At 53.5% G+C, this 15,425-nt stretch overlaps 2 protein-coding genes across 5 annotated transcripts; one reads left to right on the top strand and one right to left on the bottom strand.

Annotated features, from left to right (window-relative positions):
- Positions 1-5: 5 nt before the first annotated feature.
- Positions 6-1,906, top strand: SAPCD1 (suppressor APC domain containing 1). 2 transcript variants are annotated; one of them, XM_003944340.4, is made up of 5 exons: positions 6-534; positions 783-923; positions 1,437-1,532; positions 1,639-1,728; positions 1,814-1,906. In XM_003944340.4, exons 1-5 carry the CDS (start codon positions 421-423, stop codon positions 1,904-1,906), a joined length of 534 nt encoding a protein of 177 aa, XP_003944389.1. In that variant the 5' UTR covers positions 6-420. The 2 variants fall into 2 exon arrangements, with proteins under 2 accessions (XP_003944389.1, XP_010330554.1); XM_010332252.3 differs by having other exon boundaries at positions 1,639-1,851.
- Positions 1,907-2,136: 230 nt separating this feature from the next.
- Positions 2,137-15,358, bottom strand: VWA7 (von Willebrand factor A domain containing 7). Of its 3 annotated transcripts, none has more exons than XM_003944333.4 (17): positions 15,029-15,358; positions 14,464-14,712; positions 13,589-13,870; positions 12,955-13,051; positions 11,866-11,976; positions 10,619-10,814; positions 10,353-10,522; positions 7,609-7,721; positions 7,277-7,393; positions 6,302-6,487; positions 5,203-5,335; positions 4,943-5,095; positions 4,740-4,832; positions 4,064-4,365; positions 3,846-3,985; positions 3,481-3,655; positions 2,137-3,365 (listed from the first exon to the last, which is right to left on the bottom strand). In XM_003944333.4, exons 2-17 carry the CDS (start codon positions 14,695-14,697, stop codon positions 3,192-3,194), a joined length of 2,676 nt encoding a protein of 891 aa, XP_003944382.3. In that variant the 5' UTR covers positions 14,698-14,712; positions 15,029-15,358; the 3' UTR covers positions 2,137-3,191. The 3 variants fall into 3 exon arrangements, with proteins under 3 accessions (XP_003944382.3, XP_010330552.3, XP_074254338.1); XM_010332250.3 differs by lacking the exon at positions 15,029-15,358 and adding an exon at positions 14,901-15,019; XM_074398237.1 differs by lacking the exons at positions 2,137-3,365; positions 3,846-3,985; positions 15,029-15,358 and having other exon boundaries at positions 3,543-3,655; positions 14,464-15,019.
- Between the last annotated feature and the right edge of the window lie 67 nt (positions 15,359-15,425).

Below are 15,425 nucleotides of genomic sequence, written 5' to 3'. Positions count from 1 at the left end.
AAATTTTGTTTTATATTAGGAATAAAGTTTATTTTGGAGAAAGGTATTGTTTCTTTAGGCCAGCCAAAACCGACCAGGAAAGAGCTGAAACACAGAGCAGGAATCCACAGGGGAACCTGCCCTGCCTCAGTAAAAATACAGTGTCACTGCTGTAGGGAGACCCTCAGATTCTACCCTAGGAGACTTCACGAGAATGAACCACTTGAGAGAGGCCCTACAAAAACAAATTAGAGGGAAGACAGAGGGGCCCACGGGAGATGGTCTCTCTTCTCAAGTGGGAACACCCAGCCTCAGACAGACACAGCAGGAAGGGGCCTGAGAGGCTGACAGAAGGAGGATGGGGCCAAGGCAGGGACGGAGGGGAGGGACCAGTCCAGGCTACACCAGTGGGAGTGGCTCCACTCTTCCCACCTCAGAGCCATGGGGAGCCAGGGCCCTGGCAGGCTGCCCTTGGTGCAGGCTCCCTACACAGTCCTGCTGCTGCCACTAGGGACAAGCCGCCAAGACCCAGGGGCCCAGAGCTTCTTTCTTTGGGTGAGTATCAGCCCAGCAAGAGGTCCCAGGGGAAGTCTTTCTCCATAGATCTGCCCTTTATATTTTCACTCAACTTGAGGGCCCACAGTGTTCTCGCCTGCCTTCTCTTGCCCTTCAGGTCCTCAGTGACCAGTCCGGGCTCACACTCAGTGACCACACAGTGAACCCAAACAGGGGTGGAGAGGAAGGGCCATGACCCAGAGCCCTGCTGTAGCACAAGAGTCAGCCTCTGTATTTGCCTTTCCAAGCTGCAGAGGATGCAGGCTCTGGAGAGAGAACAGGATGCCCTGTGGCAGGGGCTGGAGCTGCTAGAACATGGCCAGACCTGGTTTGAAGACCGTCTGAGGGAGGCACATCGACAGCAGCTGCATCTGGGAGCCCTCGGTGAGGTAAGGGGGCTGCCCCTCTGTGTGAATTGGCAGAGGGCCAGGGAGGGAGGAGCAGGGAATGTGTAGACACAGCCTGAGACCACTCTGGAGAGGGGAGAGTTAATGGTCAGGGATCATGAATTGGGGGCAGCATTATAATGACAGGATGCCACCAAGTGTTAAGTTGGTGCTCATTGTTGGGGCTGGAGGAAGCTGGTCTGCATTCCATTCAGAGGGATTTGGATCACTCCATGGAGATGAGGGTGTGGCCTGGATTATTCCAATGGGGCGGGGATGGACAGGGAGGTTCCATGAAGAGTAGTGAAAGGGGTTATTGTGCTATTTGAGCGGGTAGAGGAACTGACATCGCTCTAAAGAGATGGAGGTGCGAGTATTGGATTTTCCCACCTGCCTGGGAGGGCACTGGGATGAGGGGATCCAGATGAGGGGAGGGATGGCCTGTGGTGACAGGACTAGAGTGGCAGATGGACCTCAGGTTTTTACCATGTTGTCAGCCTTCAACTCCTCCTCTAGAATTTTCTAACAGATTTATACCCAGAGCCTCGTGGCCCCCAGTTAGCCCAGATTCAAAAGGTGAACGTCTGTTTGCAGAATCTGATTCAGGAGAAGGTGAGTTGATTGTTTTCCGTTTTGACTTTTGGGAAGTGGGACTAGAGAGTGGAGTTGTTGGGGTCAGTGCTGGCTTAACAGAAAATACGGCGAATTTCCCCTCCAGTTCTCCCCAAGTACACGAAACACGCCTAGTTCGTGCACCACCCAGGATTCAAAGGAAAGACCAAGGAAGCCAAACTTGTGGCAGCAACAGGTAAACTTCAAGGGAGAGGGCAGGAGCCGCACCCTACAGGGCAGGGAGGAGCCCAGAGGCCCCGTCTGTTTCTCCTCTCCTCCAGGGGTCATCAAGGCAGAAGGGAGTCACCCAGCCAAATGAGGAGAAGGCTCAGTGGGGCTGCCCGAAGGCGCCAAGAGGCCCTACCCGTGTCTAAACCTTCCTCTCACTTTCCTAAGTCTGGTGAAAGAGTCAGAAGCCCCAGGCTCCTTATTCTGCTTCTTAACAGCTAAAAAATGGCTCCAGGTAGTAAGTCAATAAAGTTCAGACATCTTGGTGTAAAGTGTCTCCTCTACTCCTGAAAACTTTCTTTCATCTTCTTGGTGTCACATGTCCTCATTCTCCCCTATATGAAATGCAAAAATGGTCTTTCTTTGAAATCCCTCTGGGGAGAAGATATGTTTATTGAAACTGTCCTTCAGCCTTAAATACAAAAATAAAACCAAAGCTGCTCCAGAAAGCAACTTTCTCCAAAAATGTGTTTGTTTCTCATAGGGTCAGGAAAAGTGCATTGTGGGAAAATCCATTGCCATCTCTCCCAGTCTTGCAGGGTTTTCTGTTTTGTTTTGTTTCTGAGATAGGATCTCACTGTTGCCCATGCTGTAGTGCAGTGATGCAACCACAGTTTACTGCAGCCTTGACCTCCTGGAATCAAGACATCCTCCTGCCTCAGCCTCCCAGAGTGCTGGGATTACAGACGTGAGCCACTGCACTCAGCCCCAGTCTCGCAGTTTTTAAGAAAGGAAAGGGATGTGGAGAAAAAACCCTTCATTGGCCAGGTGTGGTGGCTCATGCCTGCAATCTCAGCACTTTGGGAAACCAAGGCAGGTGGATAGTATGAGGTCAGGGGTTCAAGACCAGCCAGCCTGGCCAACATGGTGAAACCCTGTCTCTACTAAAAATACAAAAAATTAGCTGGGCATGGTGGTGGGCACCTGTGATCCCAGCTACTGGGGAAGCTGAGGCAGGAGAATCACTTGAACCCGGGAGGTGGAGGCTGCAGTGAGCTGAGATTGTGCTATTGCACTCCAGCTTGAGCGACAAGAGCAAAACTCTGTCTCAAAAAAAGGAAGGAAGGAAGGGAGGGAGGGGGAGAGAGAGAGAGAAAGGAAAGGAAGGAAGGAAGGCAGGAAGGGAGAAAGAAAGAAAAAGAAAAGAAAGAAGAAAAAAAGAAAGAGAAAATAAAAGAGGCCAGGCATGGTGGCTGGCCGGGCACAGTGGCTCACTTCTGTAATCCCAGCACTTTGGGAGGCTTAGGCAGGTGGATCACAAGGTCAGAGTTCAAGACCAGCCTGGCCAATATAGTGACTCCGTCTCAAAAAAAAAAAAAATCTAGGAGAGGTAAGGTCCTAAGGCCTATATGGCAAATGTGTCCCAGGTCTTCTTACCAGTGGACAGGTTGAAAATAGTTCTGGAGACCCATCCCTGTAGAACCTGTTTTGTCACCAGGAGTCCAGGCCTAGCAGAAGCAGCACCCCTCCAACTGTGCCCCACCACGGGCTGCCCGACAGGCCTGCCCCAGCCCTGCCTTGAGTCATCATTGTGAAGGGGCAAAAGGCAGGGGTGGCTGTGGTGAAGATAGGGTCATGTGAGTGGGTAGGGGCAGCGAGCTGGTCCTGCAGGGAAGAGGAAGAGAATGACAGGGTGTGCTAGAGCTGTACCCACATTAAACCTACATCACGCTTCCCCTGCCTTGTCTACCCTGTGATGGAAGGTAGCGGTGCCTCTCACCTGCTGGGCTGGGGCCAGCACCAGGAGCCGGAGGAAAGCATGAGTCGGAGGCACTGGGCTGGCTTCTCGTCCCGCGGCAGTCACAGTCACCATCACCACGGAATCCGGGGCCGCTGAGTCTGGGACCTCCAGCCACAAGCGGCCCCAGGCGGACTCATTCAGTTCCAGGTGAGCCCTGGAGAGAGAATACGGGGGTCGAGCTAAAGCCCCAGGCTGCCAGAGCGCAAAGCCAGGGGACGCCTGCAGGGGCACGGGAGAGGAGAGGAGGATTCTGAGGGCCAATCGGAATGGGCCAGGGGCGGGACTTGGGATAAGCGTGGGTCGGGCAAGATGCCAGAGGGAGCTGAAGGGTTCAGGGGCCTCACCTGGAGAGGTTGGAGGTGAGGGAGAAGCTGGGGTTGACGGATGTCCTAAGGTCAAGATCCTGAGGGCCCGAGAAGCTGGCTACGCGGAGACTGAGAGGGACCTTGCTGCCCGGGGCCAAGAAACCCGAGGGGCCGCTAAGCTGCAGAGAAGGGCTAGTCAGGGAAGGGGCCGCTCCAACTCTCTCCAGCCCCAGCCGCACCTTCCCCTAAGGTCTCACCTCCAGAAGGACAGGGACCACAGTGCTAGGCTGAGGGGCAGCCCTGTGCAGGCGCCGCCCCACTCCGTCCTGGCCAATCAGCTCCAGGGAGAAGGGTCTAGGGGTGGACAGCAGCTTGGCCGGCAGCGAGGCTGCGAGGAGACCTCGCTCTGGGGGTCCCACGGGCTCCAAGGGCACCTGGCCTAGTTCGGCACCCTCGGGGACCCCTCGAAGGATGACGTGGGAGAAATGAGGCTGAGGATCCCCAGGACTGGCTCTGGAACCCAGCCCTGTCACTTCTACCAGCAGCTGGGTCTGAAGACCTGGGACAGGGGTGAGGAGGGGAGAACATTGTGAGATTCAGAGACACAGGGAGAAAAGAATTAATGGCCTTCAAAATAGGGATTCCCTCTGGGGAGTATGGATGGGGAAAAGAGGTCACCTTCGAGGAGTACTAATGGGGAGCAGCAGGAGGGAGTTCTGGGGTGCTGGAAAAGTTCTATATCCTGAACTGGGTGTATTATATGAAATCCATCAAACTACACACTTTAGTGCACATTATGTAAATTATAACTCAATATAAAAGTTACGTATATGTATAGATGTATGTATACATCTATACATTATAGATATATAAATGTATAGAGATATTAAAAACAGGGTTATGTGGTGGGGGCTGCTCAGGGAATAGATGTACCTGCAACTGGCTGAGTCAGTGGGTAGAGGCCAGGGTGGGGTCCGTCCTCCATGGGGATGCCAAAGTGGAAGAGGAAGTCCAGGGAGGTCTGGGCTGGGAGAGGGCAAAGGCAGTCAGAAGTCTTCCCTAAAGGAGTGTGACTGATAGTGCTGTCTGAGGCCTGCAGTCCCTCCTTCCCCTTTCCAGGAACACCTCCCCCTTACCTTGCACTCTCACCCCGGGGGTGCCCTCAGCTGTGACCTGGATCTCCCAGGTTCCTGTCTGCAGAGGGTCATCCATGGTCACCATCCAGAACTGCCCAAAGCGGCGAGTGTGACCTAGAGGACCCATGCCTTCTTCCTGGCCCTGGGAGACCCCTGAGGTCAGGGAAGAAATTGTCACATGAAACACTTGCTCTCCCTGAGTACACTCCCCTGATTGTCTATTCCCCAGGCCCCATTCTTCCCCCTGCCTTCAAAGGTACCAGCAGGGTTCTTGATCCAGAAGCTGCTGATGTCTCCGTGGATCCGGACTGTGATCCTCTGGAGCAGCCCATCCACACTGAACACAAGTGGCTGCCCAGGCACCATAACAGGAGGGTCCAGGGGAAGAGTCACCTTGAGGGATGGGCGGGACCAGAAAATGGGGGAGATGATGAGGTGTGGGATCAGGTGGGACCAAATACAGAAGAAAGGAGAGATGGAAAGAAACCATGTCACACACGGAGAAAGGGACACCAGTGAGAGAGGGGCACAGGGCCAGGGATGAAGTTATTATAGTCAGTGACAAAGTTGGAGGCAAGGGATTCAGGATTAGACAATCACATCTTGTACCGCATTAAAAGATGACAGGCCAGGGGTGGTGGCTCATGCCTGTAATCCCAGCACCTGGGAGACCAACATAGGAGGATCACTTGAGACCAGGGGTTCAAGACCAGCCTAGTCAACATAATGAGACCCTGTCTCTACAGAATACAACCCCCCCCAAAAAAAGATGGTAGGACTTCCTGTGGTAACCCTGAGGGCAGAAAACTGGAGGCCAACTGGGAAGGGGTTTACTGATATGAAAGGGCAATGCAGGCTGGGCACTGTGGCTCATGCCTGTAATCTCAGCATTGTGGGAGGCCAAGGTGGGTGGATCACTTGAAGTCAGGAGTTCGAAACCAGCCTGGCCAAAAAAGTGGTGAAACCCCGGCTCTACTAAAAAAATACAAAAATTAGCTGGGCCCAGTGGTGGATGCCTGTAATCCCAGCTACTCGGGAGACTGAGGCAGGAGAATCCCTTGAACCTGGGAGGTGGAGAATGCAGTGAGCCAAGATCACACCATTGCACTCCAACCTGGGCGACAGCGTGAGACTCCATCTCTCTCTATATCTATCTATCTATCTATCTATCTATCTATCTATCTATCTATCTGCAGTGGCTAGCTGTGGATCTCAGAGGAAGAGAAACTTCCTTTCCAGCCCCGTGACTGGAAGAGCAACACAGCAGTGAGAGTGATTCCCCTTTCTCCTATTAGAAGAGAGGTGCAACCTAATCACCCTTCAGTTCCTAAGTGAGGGCACTGGCCCCCACTTACTTACCAGGGCAGCCATGCTCTCCCCAACAATGGTTGCCACGTCCTGAATATGCTGGTCTTTGGTGAAAATCACCTCTCCTCCTGAGGCCAGGGCCACTGCTTTGTATGGCTCAAAACGCAGAGGGGACAAGACCTCACGCCGAGCTCGGCCCTGAACCCTTGATGGGTCTTCAGTCACCAGGAATGTTACCTGAGGCCAGAAGAGAGAGCCCAGTGGTTGAGTTGTCCAAGTGCCATCCACTATTATAAATGAGAATTCCTGTGCTCAAGCTTTCTCCAGAGTTGATGGTTCGTGATAAGGTCTCTGCCTGCCTTCTGGCTGCTAGAGTGGGGTCTCCCAATGACAACCCCCTGCCTTCAGTTAGTAGTTGGCCACCACTGGCTGGGTGCGGTGGCTCACACCTGTAACCCCAGCACTTTGGGAGGCTGAGGCAGGCGTATCACGAGGTCAGGAGTTCAAGACAAGTCTGGCCAACATAGTGAAACCCCATCTCTCCTAAAAACATAAAAAATTAGCCAGGCATGGTAGTGCGTGCTTGTAGTCCTAGCTACTTGGGAGGCTGAGGCAGGAGAATTGCTTGAACCCGGGAAGTGGAGGTTGCAGTGAGCCAAGATCTCACCACTGTACTCTAGCTTGGACAACAGAGTGAGATGTTGTCTCAAAAAAAAAAAAAAAAAGTAGTTGGCCACTCCTTTGTAACCGTCACAGTGGATTTTCGGTGACTAGATTTCCAGTTCTTCACATTGTTTATTGGGCAGGTTCAAATACAAATTCAGCGTTATTAAGGGTAGAGCCTCCTGTGCATGAGCATCATTAAAGGTATCAGGAAATGTTCCATTCATTGTGCGCTTCTCCCACCATGCACCAAGGCTTGTTGGCCCAGCATAATGTGGTGCAACCCTCATTATGAGACTGTCGTCACAGGGTCTCCCCCATCCCTGGGCAGCTAACGCTGGGTCTCTCATCAGCTCTGCTCACCCGGCAGCGCCGCTCCTGAGTCAGGGATTCCACCTGGTTGGTGAGAAAGGCATCCTTGGGAGAGGCATCCGTGAAGACGAAGATGTCTGACAGTGGTGGTGTGTGCAGCAGGGCCAGCTGGCAGGGAAAGCAAGGGCCAGTGTTAACAATGGCAGCAGGAAGGGAAGAGGCAGAGCCAAGGAGGATGAAGCAAAAGGGAATATGGCCTGGGAATCCTGGTATGAAGCTAGCGGATCTAGGGTCTGAAGGTGGCGGGGAGCCCCAGGAGGGATCTAGCTCCCCCTGGTGGTGGGGCCAGGAAAGGGAGGAAGGGAAGAAGGGAGGGGACAGACCTGCAGGGCTGACAGGCACATCTCAGGCTCATCTCCACCCCCCAAGGCATGGATCTCATTAAGCTGTTGCCAGAAGCTGTCAGGGTCACTGGTTGTAAACACAGGGCCAAACCCTGGGAAGGGGAAGGGAGGTTAAGATAAGTGAGAAAAGAGCTCCCCTCATTCCTACCAAGAGCCACCTCCCCAGTTAAGAAGGCTGCTGTGCTCCTGGAGTGGACAAGTATTGAAGTAACAACATTCCATTATAAGACTCATAATTAGCCGGGCGCGGTGGCTCAAGCCTGTAATCCCAGCACTTTGGGAGGCCGAGGTGGGTGGATCACGAGGTTAAGAGATCGAGACCATCTTGGTCAACAAGGTGAAACCCCGTCTCTACTAAAAATACAAAAAATTAGCTGGGCATGGTGGTGCGTGCCTGTAATCCCAGCTACTCAGGAGGCTGAGGCAGGAGAATTGCCTGAACCCAGGAGGCTGAGGTTGCAGTGAGCCGAGATCGCGCCATTGCACTCCAGCCTGGGTAACAAGAGCGAAACTCCGTCTCAAAAAAAAAAAAAAAAAAAGACTCATAACTGTCAGTGCAGGGTGGGGGAGGGTAGGGCAGACTTAGGTGTCCCTGGTGGGTGGGAAGGTTGGCCTCCACTCCCTTAAAAAAATGGTGGCATGGTCGGGCGCGGTGGCTCACGCCTGTAATCCCAGCACTTTGGGAGGCCGAGGCGGGTGGATCATGAGGTCAAGAGATCGAGACCATACTGGTCAACATGGTGAAACCCCGTCTCCACTAAAAATACAAAAATTAGCTGGGCATGGTGGCGCACGCCTGTAGTCCCAGCTATTAGGGAGGCTGAGGCAGAAGAATTGCCTGAACCCAGGAGGTGGAGGTTGCAGTGAGCCAAGATCGCGCCATTGCACTCCAGCCTGGGTAACAAGAGTGAAACTCCGTCTCAAAAAAAAAAAAAAATGGTGGCATTTCCTGTAGGCCTTTATTGGATATATGTACATATATATATATATATATATATCCCAGCTAGGACCGGACGTGGTGGCTCATGCCTGTAATCCCAGCACTTTGGGAAGCTGAGGTGGGACGAGATCAAGAGATTGAGACCAGCCTGACCAACATGGAGAAACCCCATCTCTACTAAAAATACAAAAATTACCTGGGCATGGTGGTGAGCACCTGTAGTCCCAGCTACTAGGGAGGCTGATACAGGGGAATCGCTTGAACCCAGGAGGCAGAGGTTGCAGTGAGCTGAGATCACACAGCTGCACTCCAGCCTGGAGACAGAGCTGAGACTCTCTGTCTCAAAAACAAACAAACACACACAAACTGGTCACACCTGTAATCCCAGCACTTTCGGAAGCTGAGGTGGGAGGATCACTTGAACCCAGGAGTTCGAGATCAGACTGGGTAACATAGTGAGGCCCCAACTATACAAAAAAACACAAAAATTAGCTGGATATGGTGGTGCTTGCCTATAGTCCTAGCTACTCAGGAGGCTGAGGCAGGAGGATCGCTTGAATCGAGGGCCACTGCGAGCCATGGTCGTACCACTGCACTCCATCCTGGCTGACAGTGAGACTCTCCCGCTATCTCAAAGGAAAAAGAATAAAAGAAAAAAAAAAGTTTCCTCACCAGAAAAGAGACAGAATGATAGCACTTACCTCAGAGACTTATTGGGAAGACTGAATGAGTTGATTTTATAAATCTTAGGCTAGTGCTTTGACACATAATAAGCGCTAAGTTCTTTATTTATACCTTCATCAAACATACTAAGTCTCTATTAAATGCCAGCCACTGCAGGATGTATGCAGACAAATAAGACTCAACCCCTACCTTTAGGCAACTCTTTCCAGTAGGCATTTTATTTGATCATCATTTCAACCCTGGGAGTTAGGCAGGATGAGGCAGGTACTGACTCATTTTATGGATGATGAAATTGAGGCAAATAAAGTTTAAATGACCAGCCTAAGGACACACAGACTTAAGCCAGACAGTCTAACTCCTAATCAATGGGAAAAGAATACAATGCAGCTAGCTATCTCAGATGCTTCCCAGAAGCCTGGCCCAACCAACCCCATCTTCACCCCAATCTCTGTCTATAGGAAATGGAGAGAAATGAAAATGGCTTATTTTGGACATGTCTTTGTAGCAATGTTTTTAAAAAAGAAATATTAAAAAAAAAAAAAGAAAATGGCTTATTAGCATGAAAACCTAAGAAAGCAGAACCATGGATTATGCATTACACTCATGGAAAGTGCTGCCATTTTAGAAACAGTGGGAGAAAAGGCTGCTAGCTAACTCCTTTTCTTTCACAGACAGGGTCTCACTGTGTCGCCCAGGCTGCCCTGGAGTGCAGTAGTGCGATCACGGCTCACTGCAGCCTCAGTTTCCTGGGGTCAAGTGATCTTCCTGCCTCAGCTTCCCAAGTAGCTGGGACTATAGGCATGCACCACCACACCCAGATAATTTTTATTAATTTTTTTGTAGAGACCTGAGTCTATGTTGCCCAGGTTGGTCTTGAACGCCTGGGCTTAAAGGATCCTCCCACCTCCACCTCCCAAAGTTCTGGGATTATAGGCGTGAGCCACCCCAGCCAGGCTGCTGCTAATTTTCTGTATGCTCACAGTAGAGGCTCACTCAGCATTACAGGAAATGCCACCTCGAGGCTACTTCCTCACCACAGCCCTTTATGCCCTACCTTGCATGTTCCTCCCCTCCGCTGTCCTAGCCAGACCATACTTACCTGGGTCATGAAAAGGCACCAGGACGTAGTGCATAGGCTCCATGGGGCTGCCCCTCCGCTGCTCCACAATGTGGCGAGCCTGGATTTTGGCAGCATTGATCTCCTCACCCATGCTGCCTGTGGTGTCCAGAACAAAGCTCAGGCTGGAGGCTGGGGTGATGTCCAGCAGCCTGGGGAGCAGGCCAGAGACACAGTGAAGGGTCTGCACGTTTGTCCCAGCATCTGGTTTCTCACATGGGGGGGTCCATCCCCAGGAGTCCGCTCACCTGGAGAAGTCTCTGTCTCCTAGGCGGCTTCGCAGAAGGCTGAAGGCCTGGATGGAGGCTAGAAGGGCCAGTTTTGCAGCCTGGAGGTGCAGCATGTGGTGAGGAGAGAAGCCTGGGGATGTGCTGTCCTTGTTGATGCCTCCCCGCGGTGGCTGGGAGCTGCTCCGGTCAAAATGGCCTCCATGGCTACATTTCCCTGGTTTGGGGAAAGGGATCTGGATAGTGGAGGTCAAAAACCCACTGCCTCTTAAGGAAATGAGGCCCTTTCAGACCTGGCCTGATCCTCTCACCCCTCAGCAAGGGTTCAGCAAGAAATGATGATGGGGCCGGGCATGGTGGCTCACGCCTGTAATCTTGGCACTCTGGGAGGCTGAGGCGGGTAGATCACCTGAGATCAGGAGCTGGAGACCAGCCTGGCCAACATGGTGAAACCCCGTCTCTACGAAAAATATAAAAATTAGCCGGGTGTGGTGGTGACTGCTTGTAATCCCAGGTACTTAGGAGGCTGAGGCAGGAGAATCACTTGAACCCTGGAGGTGGAGGTTGCAGTGAGCTGAGATTGTGCCACTGCACTCCAGCCTGGGCAACAGAGCTAGACTCATTCTAAAATAAATAAATAAATAAATAACGGCCAGGTGCAGTGGCTCACACCTGTAATCCCAGCACTTTGAGAGGCCAAGGCAAGCAGATGACCTGAGGTCAGGAGTTCAAGACCAGCCTGGCCAACATGTTGAAACCCTGTCTACTAAAAATACAAAATTAGCCGGGCATGGTCCTATATGCCTGTAATCCCAGCTACTTGGGAGGCTGAGGCAAGAGAATCACTTGAACCCAGGAGGCAGAGGTTGCAGTGAGCCGAGATCACTCCATTGCACTGAGTCTGGGCAAAAAGAGTGAAACACCATCTCAAATAATAATAATAATGCTTTGTAGAGGGGAATTCTGGAGTAAATCTTAGGGCACGGTGGTCAATCACCGCAGCACATGGTGGATCTCCTGATCCCTCCAGCCAGTCCCCTAAAGCTGCCTATGGCAAGGGAGAAATCCTATCAGTGGAGGAAGAAGCTGCTCCCCTCCCCCAACCCCACCACAGCCTCCTCAGGGGACTTTCCTCCACCCACCATGTTCCCAGCATCCTCTCCTCCTAGGAGGAGATGCCATAGCAAAGGCAAGCAAGCCTACAGGGCGGAGCTCTGCCAGGGAGTGGCTTTCTCCCATTACTTTTGGGGAGCTTTCTTGTCTGGTACCTGATGGTTTGGGGGGATGAGTTCCAAAGTAGCCAGAGGTGAGGAGGGTGAAGCCCAGCCAATTCCCGGGGCAGCTCAACTCCTCGCAATCAGAGCAGGTAGGATCGCTCACTGGGAAGACAGGGCAGGGCTAGAACCCAAGATTTTGCCACTCCCAGCCTTTATCCCCACCCACCCAAAATTCTTCAGCTTTTCCTCCCAGCTGGGATGAGGCAAAAGCCCTGAAACCTAGGGTCATGGGTCCACAGTCAGAATGAACGTTTGAGACTGGGGCTGTGCTTGAAAACAGCACGGGCCCGACGCGGTGGCTCATGCCCGTAATCCTAGCACTTTGGGAGGCTGAGGCGGGTGGATTGCTCGAGTCCAGGAGTTTAAGATCAGCCTGGGCAACATAGTGAGACCTCATCTCTAAAAAGTAAATAAATACATAAATAAGAAGAAGGCCAGGCGCAGTGGCTCATGCCTGTAATCCCAGCACTTTGGGAGGCCAAGGCAGGAGAATCACCTGAGGTCCAGAGTTCGAGACCAGACTGACCAACATGGAGAAACCTCATCTCCACTAAAAATACAAAATTAGCCAGGTGTGGTGGTGCAGGCCTGTAATCCCAGCTACTTGGGAGGCTGAGGCAGGAGAATCACTTGAACCCAGGAGGCAGAGGTTGCAGTGAGCCGAGATCTCACCACTGCACTCCAGCCTGAGTGACAGAGCGAAACTCCATCTCAAAAATAAATAAATAATAAAAATCCCCCACAGTGCATGTAGGGACCAATCCTGTGGGGATTATGCCCTGTTGTGGAAAAGAGGCAGTTTTCGGGTAAGAGGACGAGGGGACTGTGAGAGAAGGCCCTGTGTGAGTCAGCGCGGGGAGGAAGTCACACTTCCGACGGGACTGTGATCCTCGCTATTCCTCCCTGTGTGACCTTGGGGCAGCTGCTTAACCGAGTCAGGCATTGCTTGGATTGGGGACCTCAGTCCTTGTGGAGATTAACATCACACCTTCCGAGAACTCAGGATGTCACACAGTGGCTGGGTGAACGGAGGAGGTAGCCCTGTGGGCTCCCACATCACCACCAGGGTCATAGCTGTACCTTGTGCCAGGTTTTGGAGCTCCTGCCTTGGCCAGAGGAGGTGAGGGTGTGGCTGCTGCTCGCCCAGCTCCACCCAATTGCTGTGACTGTAGAAATCCTGGTCCGGAGGATGGGAGAAGGGGAATGAGGCGCTAGTCTGATCTTTGTCACCATCTCCAGCCCTAATATGCCACTCCTTCGAGTTTCCCACCCAGAAAATCCCCCACCACCCCCGCTGCTCCCACCAGACACCCCAGGTCTCCCCCACTGCCCTCTCTCCATTGCTTGGACCAGAGCTTTGCCCAGATGGAAATTGCCCCAGTGTCTCTTCCCAGCTCAGAGTCTAACCAAAGGCCCCTCTTGGCCTGCAGAGCCCTAGGGCTTGTGCTACTCTGTTCACCTCTCTGACCTTGCAGCCTTCCTCTCTCACCCTCACTTCTCTCCAGCCACAGTGCCCTCCTTGCTGTGCCCACAGGGAGCACTTCCAGCTTGGAAGTGGGCACTGAGACACAGCCTGGGGGCACTGCTTGCCAGTGCTCACCCTCTCCAGAGTGGAGGAAGCATGATCAGGAAGGCGCCATAGGACACGATCCATCCCAGACAGGCACACTGGAAGTGAAGACCCCTCTGACCATCCCCCCAACCCTGTTCTCACCTGCAGGGCATGGAGCGCAGCCCCGAGGCGCTGGCGGGCCAGGGTGTGGTCAAGGGCTCTGGCTGCTACCAGGGTCTCCCGCAGAGCCCCTACCAGACGCATACGTCCCTGACCCAGTCGCTCAGCATCAAAGTGCAGGTCGGGGTCATTTTTGGAAGCTGGTAGGAAGTCCTGGGCTGCATTGGCACGAGACACCTCACCTAAGGCTGCTCGGAACCGCCGGGAAGGAGACCCAGGTCCGAAGTAGGCAGCAAAGAGGTCATCGGCAAGGAGTGTTCGACCCTGCAGAGAAGAGCAGAGGACGGGGCTTGGATTGACCGTTGCCCACCTTATCTCAGCAACCGACACTCAAGGCTGGCTATGAGGGTCCTGACCCCTATTAAGGAGGTAAAGTCCTGGACCTTTCTTTTTTTTCTTTGAGACAGAGTCTTGCTCTGTTGCCACTGGAATACAGCGGCGCAATCTCAGCTCACTGCAACTTCTACCTCCTGGGTTCAAGCGATTCTCCTGCCTCAGCCTCCCGAGTAGCTGGGACTACGGGTGCATGCCACCATGCCCAGCTAATTTTTATATTTTTAGTAGAGAAGGGGGTTTCACCACATTGGCCAGGATGGTCTCGATCTCTTGACCTAGTGATCCACCTGCCTTGGCCTCCCAAAGTGCTGGGATTATAGGCGTAAGCCACTGCGCCCAGCCAGTCCTGGCCCTTTCTAAGTAGGGAGACTCCTAATTTCAGGACCAAGACTACTGGGTATTGTTGCTGCAGGGGTGGGGCCATAGGTGTCTCTTCTCTTGGCAACCAGAACCTTCAAGGAGTAGAGGCCCGATGGAATGGGGGAATCTGGCAGGGGTGTGACAGGACCCAGGATGCTCACCAGGAAGTCCTCAAGACGAAGAGGGGGGCGGCCTGGGGGCGGCTGCTCCAGGAAGAGCTGCAGGGTGACGTTGAGTGCTGCCTCCTCAGTCAGGTCTTGGTGGGTGATGGAGCCAGGGGCAGCCAGCAGGCTCCAGATGTTGGGGAAGAAGGCAGATGTCGGGGGCAGCAGCAGCTGCAGCAGAAGCAGTGCTGAGGGGCCTGGGTGGGATTGGGGCACCTCCGTGGGGAACATGGCTGAGACATGGACCTGGGAGACAGAAAACTCTCAAGGGAGGAGGAAGCAGCCGCGATTCCAAGGCAGGCCGGCTCTGCTGGTCTCCATGAGCACCTGCTTTACCTTAAAAGTCGCGTCTGCTCCAGCCTGGCTTCCCCGCCCTATCCCCCCGTCACCCAGACAACCTGAGGGTCTCATCAGACCAATAGGGACATACACACCTGCCAGGAGACGCGTCTAAGGCTCCTCCCCCAGGTGCCCCTCCCTAGTCCCTGAATGAGTCCCCGGCCCTGCCACAGAAACACTCCCCACGCCCAGGAAGCCTGAGTCCTCTTGGGCCCTCCCCTACCTGGTTGCTGGGTCTCCTGGGCAGGGCTGGCCTGGGCGCGACGTCACAGGGCACTTAGGTCAGAGTTATAATTAACCAGGGCTCAGTGAAGGGGGAGGGAGGCTTCAGCAGGGTGGGGGAGGACGGGCAACCCGTGGCCCCCCTGCTCATGCCTGCCCAAGGCCACAGACACCAGCCCACAGCAGGGCGGGCCTCCCTTGGCTGCAGTGTGGAGGTGAATGAGAGCTGGGGAGGAGGAAGGGAGCGAGCAGCATGACTCAGACCCGGCACAGTGCCAGGGACAGACCCAGATACTCACCCCTCTGCCCTCCAGGACCAGGGCCTCACTCCCACCCTGCAGCCACCAAGGATTCAGGAACCCAGCCCCTCTGCTCCCCTCTCTGCCCACCACAGATAA

Source organism: Saimiri boliviensis, chromosome 4 (assembly GCF_048565385.1).
Source record: "Saimiri boliviensis isolate mSaiBol1 chromosome 4, mSaiBol1.pri, whole genome shotgun sequence".
In the NCBI taxonomy this organism is placed as follows: Eukaryota; Metazoa; Chordata; class Mammalia; order Primates; family Cebidae; genus Saimiri; species Saimiri boliviensis.
The sequence above is the reverse complement of the archived record's forward strand: the minus strand, read 5'-3'. Positions and strand labels throughout refer to the sequence as shown.

Excerpts from the sequence above, each read along its gene's own strand:
- VWA7 (XM_003944333.4), bottom strand. The coding sequence starts at position 14,697 with ATGTTCCCCACGGAGGTGCCCCAATCCCACCCAGGCCCCTCAGCACTG. Across the intron at positions 5,096-5,202 it reads CTGGATCAAGAACCCTGCTG|GGGTCTCCCAGGGCCAGGAA; the intron begins GTACCTTTGAAG and ends CCCTGACCTCAG. Across the intron at positions 4,366-4,739 it reads ACTGACTCAGCCAGTTGCAG|GTCTTCAGACCCAGCTGCTG; the intron begins GTACATCTATTC and ends CCCCTGTCCCAG.
- SAPCD1 (XM_010332252.3), top strand. The coding sequence starts at position 421 with ATGGGGAGCCAGGGCCCTGGCAGGCTGCCCTTGGTGCAGGCTCCCTAC. Across the intron at positions 924-1,436 it reads ATCTGGGAGCCCTCGGTGAG|AATTTTCTAACAGATTTATA; the intron begins GTAAGGGGGCTG and ends CTCCTCCTCTAG. Across the intron at positions 1,533-1,638 it reads AGAATCTGATTCAGGAGAAG|TTCTCCCCAAGTACACGAAA; the intron begins GTGAGTTGATTG and ends TTTCCCCTCCAG.